The sequence below is a fragment of the Cynocephalus volans genome, chromosome 2 (genome assembly GCF_027409185.1).
Source record: "Cynocephalus volans isolate mCynVol1 chromosome 2, mCynVol1.pri, whole genome shotgun sequence".
NCBI classification, from domain to species: domain Eukaryota; kingdom Metazoa; phylum Chordata; class Mammalia; order Dermoptera; family Cynocephalidae; genus Cynocephalus; species Cynocephalus volans.
Genome location: NC_084461.1, coordinates 115,918,475 through 115,934,347, shown reverse-complemented (window position 1 = coordinate 115,934,347; position 15,873 = coordinate 115,918,475). Strand labels below are relative to the sequence as shown.

Here is a 15,873-nt window from a genome sequence, read left to right as displayed (position 1 = left end):
CATATGTTCTTATGAATAAAAACATAGTAACAAAAATATACTGGTATATTCTTACACCTGACCTAATCCTCACAATGACAAACTGAAAATTTCTTTAAATGCTTTTATGAAAGCAAACTGAACCCAATCAACTAAAACCTAGAGGAAGCTATGTAAAGCTGTTAAGAACATTGTATCCAATACAAATTATTATAGACCTTACAGTTAAACAAAAAATTGGTCAATTGGTTTGGGTTCTAATCCTGGTTTGTTCATAGATTTGCATGTGACTCTGAGCAAATCTGTTCTGTTCATCTGTATTGTAGGGAGTTCAGGTCTTCCAACAATCTTTAGTGCTTGCTCTGCAGCACTGCTTCAACTCTGAGTAGACTTGTTGGCAATCTACCTTCCTCAGGGTAGGTTGATTTGGGCAGAGTTATGCCTGGAGGCAGGACTAGACCAGGGACTTTTAGGAGTACCTGTTTTCATATATTACATCTGACACTCTTAACATTTAAGTAAAGAGAATAAGTGTGCTGTTTTAAAGCAGAGAAGGAAGTATCAAGTATTTGGGAAGCAATCATCAGATATTTTAGAGGTTTATAATTGGTACCTGTGTTTCTATGTACTGTTCCTACATATATAATTAGAGAAATCTTGCAACATTTCTAGGAAGCATGGAGGAGTGATTTTGCTAATGAGAAACTGAGGTACAGAGAATGTAATATGATTATCTGAAGTCACACAGTCTTTCCTATATGATCCATCTTGTCTTTCAGACCACAGTGGTTTCCCAACTAGTATGTGGTGACAGATGTAAAGATATCCGGAATTTCTTCATTGGTCTTTGCCAATGTGGAAGGTAGGGGCAGGGTTGCAAGTGAGAACAAACCTGAGCTGAAGGGCAATGGGGGCTGGGTAATTGTAACTCAGTGGGAAGGGCTTAGGTAGATAGAAGAGGGAGAAATAGTGGGGGTGTAGTGTTTTTTATACTTGCTCAGTGCAGACTGTGGGCTTGGCCATGCTTGCTCTAGATTTAAGATTGAGACTTCCCTAAAAAATAAAAATAAATAAAAATGCAAGCAGTCAAAAAGAGATTTTTAAAGAATATGCGAAATTCCTAACTTATTTGTCAAGAGAACTTTTGTGGGGCTTGTGGTCTTAAAGCATGTGCTCAGATCAGAGTTCCCCCTCACCCCTAGGAACCAGGAGACGAGGTCCCCATATCATCTTTCTTTAAAAGGGACTTTCCTTCTGGTGAACATATGAACCTAGACTGATCCCTTCATCAGATTGCAGGCAGCTCTGTCTGGGTTAGCACTGTCTGATTAGACCTTCTGAAGATAAACCTGTATTTAGTATAAGGAGAAAATTAAGTTGAAGAGATTTGAGGTTCCTTCCTTTTCAAGTGACCATCTTCACAAGGATAGTCCAAAAACATGCCTTCATATTTACCTCAGTGCTCAAATTCAGATTATTGATAGAGACAGATTTTTTTTCCCTAAATTGCGTTAAGGGGGAGGAACAAAACTTGATGAAATGTTGTGTAAATACAAGGAAGGTATTGTTATTATCTCTAGAAATTTGTGGTACTACTCTCGTGGGATACATTTGGTCCAGCATTCACAACTGAATATTCTTCACAGCTGGAGTTAAAATGGGCAAGCCTAGTCCAGACCTGAGTTTAGAGTGGTTCTCAAACCTGATTGCATATTAGAAACACCTGGGTGGCTTTAGAAAAATATGAATTCCTACACCCCACCCCGAGATTTGATTCAATGGGAAAAACTGACCTCGATTTGGTACAGAAAATGCTCTTATTTTTTCCACTAGTAGTGACTCAGTCTACAGCATACTCCAAATCTTAATTCCTTACCTCATTCCAGCTGCTATTAAAACCAGAGCACTTTACACCGACATTTTTGTTGGTTTGCAGTTATTCTGGGAAGATGGCCATATGATTGTCTGCTTCGTGAACATTCAGTTTTGTATAAAATGCAACAGGTATCTAGCCAGATATTTTTCTTTGCCATTGGAGAGCAATCAAGTGCCTACCTTTCTACAGCAAAACACTCTCTAAATTAGTCCTTAGTTTCATTTGTTCATTCAGCAAATATTTATTAAACAACTTGTTAGGTATTAGGTTTGGGTGCCAGGGGTATGCCAGTAAATAACACAAACATACTTCTGTTCTTACGGAAATTACATATTTCCCTCTGGTGGAAGAGATAGACTGAAAAAAAATTACATATGCATAAATTTATTGTCAGGTGGTAGTAAGTATAATGAAGAAAAATGAGGTAAGAAATTAAGCCAGTTTTCAAAAAGATATAACCATGTTTTTATTTTCCCACAATTTAATAAATTGCTTGGGGCTGGCCAGTTAGCTCACTTGGGAGAGCATGGTGCTGGTAACAACGTCATAGGTTTGGATCCCTGTACCAGTCCCCCCACTGCCAATTGCTTGCATTGGGCCCATTATTTTTTCCTTTCAGATGTAAGGTTTTTTGTTTGTTTTCCTTTGGTGGCTGGCCTGTACAGGGAACTGAGCCCTTGACTTTGGTGTTACAAGGTGACACTGTAACCAACTGAACCAACCAGCCAGCTAGCCCCATCCTTTCAGATACATGTTAATGTTGAATCCTGTCCTGGAGGTTGCCTTTTCTCTGAAAATAGCTATTAAAGCTTTCACTGTCTCCTCACACTTTTTTTTAGTATACAACAGCATAATACAAGATGGTAAAAGACAAGATAGATTTTTTAAATGTGCTGAAATTTAGAGGATAATCACCATGGATATTAATATACTGTTTTTACTATTGCTGTCTTATGTTAAAACCTAATAAAATAAATTATTTTTGTACACTTTATTTTCTTGTGAAATACTGTATACAGAAAAGTGGATAAATATGCAGTCATGTAACCATCACCCTGGAGAGTTAGCTGGGGCTGCAGTTGGGATCTTAGGCTCCTGCAAGAGGCACTGGGGTACTCGGCAGCTCCTTAGCTTGAATGGATGATCCTGGGAGGGATTGCTGGGGCTGTGGCCAGGACCCCAGACTTCCAAGAGAGATGCTGAAGTGCTCTGCATCTCCTCAGCTGAAGTGGGTGACTCTAGGTGAGGTTGCTGGGGTTATGGGCAGTACCCTGTGCCCCCAAGAGATGGTGGGGTGCTCTAAAGCTCCTTAGCTGGAGTGGGTGGTCCTGTTGAAGTCGCTGGGGTCATGAGCGGGACCTCGCACCCCCAAGAGACAGCTGGGGAGCTCTGCAGCTCCAAAGCAGGAATGAGTGGTTCTTGGTGGATTCGCTGGAGCCAAAGCAGGCAGGCACTCAACTGAAGAGAATAGGGCAACTGCTGGTGGCAGAAGGCCCTGACTGGTTGCATTCTGGTGTCTCTAACGTCAAAATGGTGATGTGCAGCAGCAGCTGGGCCCCAGGGGATGGGGAGCTCAGCATGAATTCCCTTTCTGGAATAATGTGGTGGTGTGAGCTACAAGTAGCTACCTACACCGCGCTCACAGACTGCATGTGCTATGTGGTTCTCTTGTAGCTAGAATTGCAGGCGTCCATGGTGGGAGCGTAGAATGTTGGGGATTTGGGGGCTTACCTTTTCCCTATAGTAAGTCTCTCCTGGCCCTGAGCTGATTCCAGTTGGGCACTTTACTTGTCTCTTTATGCTGCCATACTGAGTTTCTGAGCCTCAGGGGGTCTAATTCACTGTTTTGCTGAATTTTGATGTTTTCTCCTAGACACTCTATTCAATGTATGATTATCTATCTGTTGTTTTGTACTTAGTGTCAGAGGGGAGATCTGGGTGCCTCTAGTTAGCCATCTTGAACTGGAACCCCAACTTGACTTTTGTGAATGTTATTTCTTTGCTTTCTCTTTATAGTTTTAGCTCTGTATGTGCATCTCTAACTGATATAGTTTAGTTTGCTTGTGTTTGCATGCTTTCTGTGTAACTATACTCTGTATTTTGCGTTTTGCTTTTTTTCCTCTCAGCATTATGTTGGAGATTCATCCGTGTATTCCACTAGATGAATATACCACAATTTACTCATTCTCTTATTGATGGGTATTTAGGTTATTAATGGTTTTTGGCTACTACAAACAAAGAACTTTTTTGTTCATCTTTTCTGTTGTACATTAGCATTCTTTAGGACATATATCAAAGAGAGTGTGCTTGCTGTTATGGAGTATGTTAAGTTTCAGCTTTGCTAGATACATTTTTTTTTCCAAAGTGGTTTCCCAATTGAAACTTAACTGGCAGTTTGTGAGTGTTCCTCTTGCTGCATATCTTCATAAGTACTTAAATGTGTTTCTGTATAGTTATAAATGAAAAAAGTTGATGTTAAAAAAAAAAACCTATCCAATTCTTCAAACTCAAACTTGTTTTAGAGAAATCACTTCCCAGAGGTAAAGTAATAAAAATAATTAAGAGTGCTTGGACTGTGCAAGAAACATACTTAATGCTTAACGTGAATTATCTCATGTAAACTTAAGAGAATTCTAAATTGGTAGATCCTTTACTATTCCCGTTTTACAGATAAGGAAACTGGAGTGCAGAGACATTAAATAATTTCACCAAATCATGTAACTAGAATTAAAGACACAAATTCAGGTCTGTTTGCCCCTAAAGTCTAAGTTCATGATGATCATGCTTTAGTTCCTTTTCTTTTTTAAAAAAAATACCGATGTGATTCTGTAAACTGATCCTTGAAGAATGGAGATGACTTTTGTGATCTGGAGCTGGGAGAGACCTTTGAGAGGTTATGTTTATACACACACAAAACTGATGAGGAAAATGGGTTGTCTGCAAGGCCTTGTGATCTTTCCACAATTACTTTATAGAATGGCTAAGCCACAACTTCCCTGGTAAGGTTTTTGCCCTATATTTAAAAAAGAAATGTGGTAATAGTATGTTGTAAACTTCAAGTTTGGGCAAGCACAGCACCAACGGAAAACATGACCCTTGTTAACATGAGCCGTCAGCCATCATTACCAGGTCCCAGAAACGATAAATGTTGTAGCCTGAACTCTCCTTTCCCTTTTATTACTCTAAAATATCATTTCAATCTTTACCATGACATTAAAAAATTACTGTGAATCAGTCATTATTTGAAAAGCACGTCATAATCATAAAGCACTTTGAGTTTTTTAGTTCTTGTGAGAAACACTGAGAGGCACTTGTGCTCACAGCCATCAAGGAGCTTAAAATCCAGTGGAAAAGACAAGCCCACGGTGGCGCCAAAGTGAGGAACTGTGACTAGTGCGGCCCACCTGTGCACAAATGAGAAGGGTGTAAAGGACTTGTGCTAGAACTGCTGATTCTGGAATTCTGTCAGTGACCTTACTGTCGAAACAGCCTCTGCAGCTTTCTGACCGCTCCGAAGAATGGTCTATTTTTCCTACAAGGGACCGCTAAGTAAATGGAAATTGGGAAACAGACGAGGATGTAAAAAGTAGTGCGAAAGCGGTCACTCTTGAGTCCAAGCAACTCTAATCCCAGCTGCCTGAGGGAGGGATGGGAGGAGGTTAGGCTGGCTAGCTGGCTGGCTTACTGCTTGCCTGTCTTGGGAATTGGTTTTGTGAACGCAGTCCAGGATTAGTTTTGCGAACCAGCGGTAACCGATTTGCCAGCAGGGACCGTGCTGCCCACCCTTGCTCAGTGCTGCGAAACTTTGCTGATCACAGGACGTCAGTCTTGACCAGAACAAGCTCTTCTCTGTGGACAGCTTTCATATGAGACTTCGTTTTATTGAAAGAGAGGCACGGAAGGGTGTGCGTGGACTTCCTTCTTTGCTGAATGGCGGCTTTGACTTCCACACGTTCTCCCAAAGAGGAGCGTTAGAGTTGCGGAGGGGGAGCTCGGACCCGGACTTGGCCACGCCCTGGCCTTGCGGATTTGGGTACGAACAGTTCCCTCCACCAAGAACGCCTTCCGCATGGTTCTGTCCCAACATGCTATTTCTGCTCAGGCCCTCATAGCAACTTTCCGGCTCCTCCACCGGAAGGCCGAAGCCAGAACTCTGGGGCGGATCCCGTGACGGGTTTAAGTGAGGTCTCGCGACGTGTCTCTAAACCTCACGAAGGAGGACTGGAAAAGGACTAACAGCACCGCCTCAGTTCTTACGTCACCGCGGAGTCACTCCCTTGGGCGCTCGTTAGCGTGCGCGCGCGCGCTGCGCATGCGCACTCGCCCCCCGCCCCCGCGCGGGCTTCTCTTTGGCCAGTCGCGCGTGGGCTGAGGCCCTGGGCGGGCGCTGCGAAGGGTAGTTTGCTTGAGGTGGGACCCAGCGATTGTGTGGAGTTCCCTTCCTGCTGAGGGCAGTTGTGCGCACTCTCTACCTAGGGTGAATGGGTTGTCGCGTGGGCTGTTAAGGGCAGACTGGGGAGCACGGGGGCCGCGGCCATGAACTCACCCGTGGACCCCGGCGCTAGGCAGGCGCTGAAGAAGAAGCCGCCTGAGCGGACCCCCGAGGTAAGGCCGGTCGACCCCGGGGCGCGTCCCGCAATGCAACGGACGGTATCCTCCTGTAGGTCCGAAACCCGTGGCTCCTGTCCCCTTCCCAGAGCCTCGCACCTGCTGCCGGCTGTCTATTCTCTGCGTCCGCCGGCCCTGAAGCGGGCCCTAGTCGCGTGCGGGATGGCGACAGCCTTTCCTGCCGGTGATTCCGTCTTCCCCGCACACCTATCTGTCCTTGTCCTGGACTTCCTTCTATTTTAGATAAGAAAGCACCATTTCTAAATCGTATTTTCTGAGTTGGGTAAAATGTGGGTCTCAGAGTGAGATTGCCAGTACGTTAAGGTCGACTGTGAAAAACGGGGTAGAAATTGTAAGTGAACTGTAATAGCCATGTAATTAAGAGATAACTTCTCTTTAAAGGTCCCTGAAATTTTGTACAATTGCCTAAAAATTGAAAAAGTTTTCAAAGTAGGTTTAAAAGTTTGCATCCAGTTATGTGATGAATTCTGTGGTAGACGATGCATGTATTTAAAGATCATCTTGTAGGTACTTTTTCAGACTGTCAGTGGGAAATTTTACAATATTTTGTGCTTGGATCCAAAACAGTTAAGGCATCAACTTAAAAGGTTTTCATTTGATCTGAAGGCTAGTTTTCAGGCACATAACTAAAACCTGTTAGTCTTGCATATTCCTGTAGAGTGCTTAGATTTTTTTGGAAAGTTTTCCTTGATTTGGAGAAGTTTCTATAATAAGTGGTATATTCCCTAAAGCAAAAAACAAAAACCAGCAGCATTGTGAATAGTATGTTGGATTGACTTATTTATGGTTGCAGTAAATAAAATGAAATGCTTTGGTTAATTTTTCCTAAGTCACTTTTGATTTTTTTAGATTTGTAGTGTTTTGCATAGTAAATCTCTAATTTTGGGCTGACCTTTTAGTTCATGACATTATTCAAGCCATAACTGGAGATGTGATAGGTCAAACTTTGTTATTGGAGGTCCTGATCTTTGCATGGGAACGAGTCAAATTCCGTCACTTTCTATAGTCCTCTTTTTGAGACCTTGCATTTATAATTCCCTGTGTCTTAATTTCCCTGTGATTCTTGAAGTCAGTGTGAGCTAACTGAAAGCGTTCACTTTAAATTCTCCCTTAGTTTTTATATCATTAGAAAATGTCATATAAAGCATACAGTGTACAATGTAGGTTTTACTTTTAAACATTCCTTATGCTAGATTCACATTTTAATAGGAAAATCCTACTTCTCTTTAATGGCAGAATTACCTATTTTGAAATTACCTATTTTTGAGCCTCAGGAAATTTTCTAAACTGCCCGTAAAATTATGTTGGGCAGTGTGTGCTGTGTTAAGTACTTTATCTTGTTTTACTGGAACAGCAGCATTGTTCAAGGGAATGCTAAACGAATGCCCACAGTACACAGAAGACTTCTCACATATAGCAGCATAACACGTTACCTGCTTGACTCACTGTCATTGCTTCTGTAAGTGTAGAATTTGTCAATAAGAAAATGGTAACCTGAATCCTAGTGATGATTTATTTGTGACAAAAAAATTTAATGAAATTCTCACAAGTTCATTTCTGTTTTCAGAAGATCCTTATTCTTTTAGTGAACTCCTAAAGGTCTGCTATAAATATATTGATTCAGTAAGTATTTATTGAGAGCCTACCAGTTCAAGGCACTACTCTGTGCACTAGGATGTATCACTGAACAATACAGGCCTGCCCTAGTGGTACTTAACATTCTAATGGAGTGAGGAGGGGAGAAGGCAGATAATAAACATAATAAACAAGTAAGTTAACTTACATAATATGTTAGCTAGTAATTGCTATTAAAAAAAAAAAAAAAAAAGGAGAGGGATTGGAAGCAAGGGGCAAGGGCTGAGTTACAGTTTAAATAAGGTGGTCCATGTTGTCCTGATTGAGAAGATGACTTTTCATCAAAGACTTGATGCATGTGATGGAATTAGCTATGGAGATATATGGGGAAAGAGCTTTCCAAGCAGAGGGAACCAGTCATCTCAAAGGCCCTATGATGAGAGCATGTCTGGGTGCATTTTGGGGAATAGTAAGGAGTTCTGAGTGACTGGAATGAACTAGGGTGAGAGTAAGATATAAAGTCAGAAAGGAAGTAATGGTGGCATAGGATAGGGCATATCATGTAGAACTTTCTAAATCATTGTAAATTTTTTTACTTTTATTTTGAGTGAAGGGGCGGGGGCACTTTAAGGTTTTGAATCAGAGGAGTGACATTATTCTGCTTAACTTTTTAAAGAGTCCCCTGGCTGCTGTGTTGAGAATAGACTATAGATAGAGAGCAAGGGTAGAAGCAGGAAGTTAGATGCTGTCACATTAAATCATGTAAGAGATGATAACTCAGACTAAAGTGAGAGTAATGGAGGTGGTGAGTAGTTAAATTGTGAAAATACTCTGAAAAGTAAGCCAACAGGATTTGCTAATAGTTTAGATGTGGACTTTGAGGAAAAGAAAAAATCAAGCATGATTTTAAGGTGTTTGGCCTAAATAACTGGAGTGTTAGAGTTATCAAAGGGAGTTTGAGTTGCCATCAAAGAGACAGGGAAAGCTGCAGGAGGAGTAGGTTTTGTGGGGGAAGATCAGAAATTCAGTTTTGAACATGTCAAGTTTGAAATGTGTGTTAGAAATGTTGAGAAAGGATTTTCATATACAAATTTATATTTCTAAGAGAAGGCTGTCCTGGAGATAGAAATTTTACAGTTATCAGCTTATAGCAGTTATTTACAGTCATGAGACTGGATGAAATTATCAAGGGTAGTGAGTGTACATAGAGAATAGAAGAGGACCAAATACAGTGAATGTCCTGGGACACTCGATCACTATAAGTTTGGGGAAGAAGAACAGAAACCAGCACTTCTTCTAAGGAGAGTGAGTGGGAGCGAACAGTACAGTAGGAGAAAAACCAAGAGAAAGTGGTAGTGTCATGGAATCCAAGTTAATAAAGTGTATAATAGAAGGGTATAAAATTTATTTATTCAGCTTAATTTAGTCAGCTTATTTTTCCTTGAATACCTACTAAGTATAAAGCACTATAAAAATATACAAATAGATAAGAATCAGTGTCTTATAACTTTGTAATCAGATGTTTGCATCATATAATTAATGAGAAAAAACTGTGTGTGTTTCTGTGGCAAAATTAATGGTTCCTTTATTTGAACCATCTGTTGTCTTTAGGTGATACTATCAACTCAGTCATAATTCTAGTGAGCCAGACACTGAGTACAGACACATGGTTTAAAGTGTGCCATTTAGACCTTTCTAACACAGTTTTTACTTTTCTTCTGCTTTATAAATCCAGCTTCCGTAGCACATTGTCTTTCATGAGCTAGTTTTCTGATTTCCTTTTCCACTTTGCAAATATTTTCTTAGGAAAATTAGAGACTTATATTATTCTATAGGAAGTTAAGTGCTCTAAAACAACAAAAGCTGTTAATGTACTAATTTTGAGTTCTTATACCAAAAAATTACTTAAAGGAGCCACAGTCAAAATTGAGACCTTGAACTTAGCTGTTTCTCAACTCCGTCCATATTCAACAACATTCTTTCTCGGTAGCCCTTCTTTTTTTACTTTAGAGTGAGCTCCTTATACTCATATTTCTCTTATGATTTATTTCCTTCTCTGTGCTTAACGCCATGCTTCGCACGTGTGAAATGAAAATAAATATGTTAAAAAATGAAAATTTGGAAGTATATTTTGCAAAGTACTCAAGTATGAAAAAGATAATACCTTCTGTTCATTAGAACTGCTGACTTTATATATTTTGGGTGGTCTTATGCAGCAACTTGGTTTCAGTTAATTTTTATAGACTGACACCTTGTAGGACTATATATATTCCAACTTACCCCCTTTTATGTTCTTCAGATTCATATATCTAACCACCAAATTGTCCTCCACGTTCTTCAACCACTTGGCCTAAATTGAAGCCATCATTATTCTCCCTCAATATTCTGTTAGTGGATGGCCTACTTGCTATCTCCAGAAATTTGTATTTTTTACCATTGATTCTCCTGATATCTTTTTCTTTGTATCCTGCTGACAAATAAACCTTGTTGATTTTAGGTTCTGAATTTTTCTCTTTGCCTCTTCCCCAGTAGAGTAGTACTACTCTAGTTCAGGCTTTTACTGTTTCTACCTGTGGATTTTTGCTTGAGTCTTTTTACTGATTGCCGTATTGCTGCTGGAGTGATCTTCCTAATAACTTGGATCTGATTATGTTCTAGTCTTGCTCAGAATTTAATTATTTCTCACTGCCAAAGCTATAGATTAGCAATATAAGTTATCATCCAAATCATTTTGGGGAATTATTATTATTATTATTATTTTATTTATTTATTTATTTTTAAAGATGACCGGTAAGGGGATCTTAACCCTTGACTTGGTGTTGTGAGCACCACGCTCAGCCAGTGAGCGAACCGGCCATCCGTATATGGGATCCGAACCCGGGGCCTTGGTGTTATCAGCACCGTACTCTCCCGAGTGAGCCACGGGCCGGCCCCATTTTGGGGAATTAAAAGAGATGCTGTTAAGGTAAACTGAGATATATAATTACCTTGCCCAGATGATAACATTAATTTATTCATTCATTTAACAAATAATATGTTTTAGTCCGTTTTGTGTTACTATAACAGAATACCTGAGTCTGAGTAATTTAAAAAGAGCAGAAATTTATTTTGCTCACAGTTTTGGAGGCTGGGAAGTCCAGTAGGATGGTGCTGGCATCTGGCAAGAGCCTTTGTGCTGCATCTTCCCATGGTGGAAGGGCGTGAGAGGGCAAGAGCGAGAGGACAAGAGGGGGCTGAACCTGCTTTTATGACAAACCTATTTTCACAGTAACTAATGCACTCCTGTGATACTGACATTAATCCATTTATGAGGGCAGAGCTCCCATGACTTAATCACCCCTTATTAGGCCCCACCTCCCAATACTGTTGCATTGGTATTCATTTTTCAGTCCAAGAACTTAGGTTGACACAGTCAACCCATAGTGGTATGTCAGAGACGATAGTAAAAACCAAAGTTGTAGGGAAAGAGTGGATATGGTCCCTATACTTTAGTAACTTGGAAGACAGACATGAAAACATAAATGTAGTAAATTGTTAAGGTTATTAATGACAAAAGTATGGACAAAGCTTTGGAACTGCAAGGTGGAGAAGGGAAAGGCTTCTTGGAGGAGTATTGGATTTGATCTTAAATCATGAGTAGATGTCTGAATGATATACAGAAGAGAGGTCTTTCCAGGCAGATTGTAGCAGGAGCAAAGGTGCTGATGGTGGTAAGCCAGGTTCATTTGTACAACAAGAATCCAATCTGTAAGTCTAGAGCATACATTCCCAATGGAAGTGATATTACCCCCAAAGGGGCAAAAATTGGTTTTTAGGTGGAGTGAAAAAATTGTAGTTATTCCTATGGTTTGTGGCCTTCCAAAACTCTCCCTACCTGACAAAATCTTGTTCCTTAGTATTTAATTGGGGGTAGAGTGGCAGTTAGAAAAAAAATGTCCAAAAGGTTCTTTCAGAGGGGGTGATAATGAAAAAACAAAGGTTGCAAAGCACTGAGCTAGGGTATGGGATGTTTGAGGATTATTGTACGTGGTGTTTGATGTTAAGTGATGAAGCTGGATGTACTAGCAGGGTTGGATCATTTCAGGGATTTGGACTCCATCTTATAAGTAAAGGAGAGCCATTGGAGGTCTTAAGACCTGGAGACAAATCAGTTTTATAAAAATTACTGAGCATTTTGAAGATGTAATGGCAGGGGGTTGGGGGGAGGTAGATAGGCAGGGTGAACATACAACATTTTGGTCACATGAAAAGTAAGACTATTAATGGTTATACCAAGATAACAGGGAAACCAGGAGATATGGTTTTGGTTATAGGAAACAAAGTAGTTCAGGTGTGAGATAAGGTCCTGGACCAGTGGTTGCAACAGCATATGGGAAAGTGAGATATTAAGGAGGTACTAAATTGGCCAAACATGATCACAGATATTAAATCGGCCAAACAAGATATTAAATTGGCCAAACATGGTCACTGATTGAACAGGGAATGTCTGCACCCCTACCAGATGGATTTTTTTTTTTTTTACTTTCAAATTAACTATAAAGCACGTGCAGTAAAGTCTGCATAACCTACATATATAGCCAGATGAATTTTTCCAAACATATTTAACTGTGTATATCATAACATAGAGAATATTACTGTAGTATAGAATATTATGAGCACTCCAGAAAGTCCCCTTTCCCCCTTCCCAGTCAATACCCTATTCCGAAGGAAACCACTTTTCTGCTTCTATCACCATAGATTTGTTCTTCCTGCTTTTGAACTTCATTTGAGTGTAGTAATGTGTATTCTTTCTGGCAACCAAGAGGACTTTGAAGCACCTTGGTTCTTTGCATTTTTCCTCTGAACTGAACTTTGAATGTCCTCTCTTAGGGCTTTCCTTGATATTCAACTGCTTTTCCTTTATATCCTGACTCTTCCTCTTGTCTACCTTTTTGTATTGTCTGCCTCACTCTGTTTAGACCTACGCTTGGGATAACTGCCTCTCAGCCCCAAATGTTGCCATTGACGAAGATGTATCCTGTCCTTATGTTCCTTCAAGCCTCTGCAGTAGCGCCAGGGCAAGTCTGGCATAACCTTTCTGTCTTTTGTTTGTCGGGAACAGGCTTGGACTGGGTGCAAGAGCAAAGCAGAAGCTAGATGATTTCTAGATTTGTGATTTGGGTAACTATGTCATATATATGAAATTGTATTATTAAGGAGCAGAATGGGGGAGGTGGGGGTTTCCCTTTTGTAAAGAGTTTGAGAACCCTCTACAGATAGAGATGTTTGGTAAGTATTTGGAACTTCAGATCAAACGAGGCTATAGGTCTGAATTGGTCTGAGAGTCCATATGGGTCATAAGTGAAGTCATGGGATTGGTGAGAATGCCCAGGATGAAAATGCAGAGTGAGAATAGGAGGGAGCCAAGGACAGACCCTTTCGGTGCTCTAATATTAAAGGGATGGGGGAATGAAAAGAAATTGTTGTAGGGGTAGGAGGAGAACAGAAGAGTGCTGTTATAGGAGGGCATTTTGGAAAAAAATCAGTAATTGTTTGTGTCACATACTGTAGAGAGTTCAAGAAAAATGAAAACTAATAAATTCTTTGGATTGCTTCTGTCAGAATGCTTTCAGTGGACTGATTAAAAGAGAGCTTGATTGTAGTGGATTGAAGAGAGAATAAGACACAAGAAAGTGGACTCATCAAGTGTATGAGTTTGGCTCTGATGGAAAGAGAAAAGATAATAGGGTGTTCCATGGTATTTTGCCTGGTACTCTGGCCTTATCATCCCCCATCCTAAAACACGTACACTTTACTTCTAAATATCCTAACACTGCTTGCCAGCCTAGGCTAATACATATTATGTTTCTTAACCTGGGGTGTGTTTTTGAATACCTAGGCCCACCATTCACTTCTTAAATTAGAACCTTCTGAAGTGGAGTGTAGGCATTGGCGTATATAGAAAACTCCTCAAGTAATTCACACACAGAGGTGAGAAGAATTGTCCATTGTGCCGCATTCCCTTCTGTCTCTGTGCTTTGTATAGGATGGGAACAGTATGGTACAGTGTTACCAGCCCTGGAATTTTGCATTTGGACAAATCTGGGCTCCAGTACTGACAATCTGAGTGACCCTAACTTCTCTAAGACTGAGTTTTTTGGGAATTGTTATGTGGACTAAAAGAGATAATAGTATTTAGCAAAGTGCCTTCATAATGAACACTCAATAAATGGTAGCCATATGTACAAGGGTACTTCAAAAAGTTCATGGAAAGATTTGTATTATTACTTTTTTCTTTGTATTTTTCCATAAACTTTTAGAAGTACCCTTGTGTTAATTTGTTGTTTCTTCTGTCTGGAAAGACAAACTCAGATTTCTCACTGAAATCTCATCTCTCGTGCTCATCTGCAGATTTATGCATCCTTCCTTCCTCACTTTTCCACTCCTCTGTGTTCCCAGTATACTTTGCACCTTCTTCTGCCATAGTAATTACTGTTTTATGATTACTTACATATTTGTCTCTCTGGCTGTAACCTCCTTGAGGACAATGACTGTATCCTTACCTCCAATGTTCATGAGGCAATACTTGGTACATAGTAGGTATCCAAATATATGTAGAGTAAATGATTTTAAAAAGAAAAGCAATGTGAAAAATGCTGTCTCTACTATTCTAGTAGTGATTTCTATTGGTCTAATATTTAAAGTGCTGGGATAAAAAAGACTGATGAGGTTTGGCAAAATTTGCTATTAATATTCTTTTATTAAAATATGAATAAAGTACACTTACCATAAACAAACTGTATTTTACCTGGCAGTTCTTGAGAGACAATCCACATGGAGGAAACTTAGTCATATCTTGGAACAGGAACTCCTTTTCTGCCTGGCTTCAAAACACAGGAGCAGGAAATATCACAGAGAAATATAGATAAATGCCAGTTTTAACTTTTTACATTTTTTCACAATGAATACAGCAAAACTTTTGCTGGCAAAAATTTTATGCTTAACTAGGTGTTAATATAATTGCATGTTTAAAGTCGGAAAGTTTGTTTTATTTTAAACTAGCTTATTTTTGTTACTAAATGTTAAATAGAGAGCTAGGACTGAAAAAATGTAAAATTTAATATTCTTGTGATCATTAATCTATTTCAGAATTTAGAATAATGGTTTTTAACTGTATACTTGTAAAGGTTTTTTGTGAATTGGCGAAAGAGCACCATTGTACTTGGAGTCATTTTTGAGTGAGTCACTGTGCACATCCCTGAAGGTGGCAGAACAAAGATTCTCTTGTGCTTTTCCACAGCAGATGCACATTCAGAAGCTTCCTTGGAAAGAAAAAGAACTAATTTATGCTTCTGGGGCCCTTTAACTGCATTTGTAAACCAAACTGTATAGAAAGGGAATGTTAGATTCTGGATGGAGCCTTTATTAGAGAACATCTTTTACAGGTCACTTTGTTTTCCATGGTTTGGAGATTCCCAACTTGAGAAAAAGCAGTGGTCATCTGGGAGTTTAGATGCTATACGATTTTGTTTGTGAGAGACTGAGGAGCTTCCCTCACAGAGACTTCTCCAAAGGGAAAGAAAACACCGTGGCATGATGAGCTTGACTATGTGACTCTGGCTTGACTATGTGACTCTGGCTTGACTCTGGCACTCATCTTTGGAAGTGCCAGAGTGGTGCGAGCTCTGCAACATTGTGCTTATCATTTGGCTTTAGAGTAAACCAAGGTCTGGCTGTAAATAAAAACAGAATGAACCACCTTATTAAAAATCTCTAGGTTATGGAGGCATAAGCAGCACCTGTTTGATGTTAATTTCGAGTGTAACTCCAAAAGT

General features: G+C 39.9%; 1 protein-coding gene across 1 annotated transcript in view; it reads left to right on the top strand.

Moving 5' to 3' along the window:
- Nucleotides 1-6,345: 6,345 nt before the first annotated feature.
- Nucleotides 6,346-15,873, top strand: part of RAPGEF6 (Rap guanine nucleotide exchange factor 6) — a 226,433-nt gene continuing 216,905 nt past the window's right edge. The window contains exon 1 of the mRNA XM_063087303.1: nt 6,346-6,460. Coding sequence (XP_062943373.1) covers nt 6,392-6,460 — 69 coding nt within the window. The 5' untranslated portion in view covers nt 6,346-6,391. The remainder of the gene's footprint in view (nt 6,461-15,873) is intronic.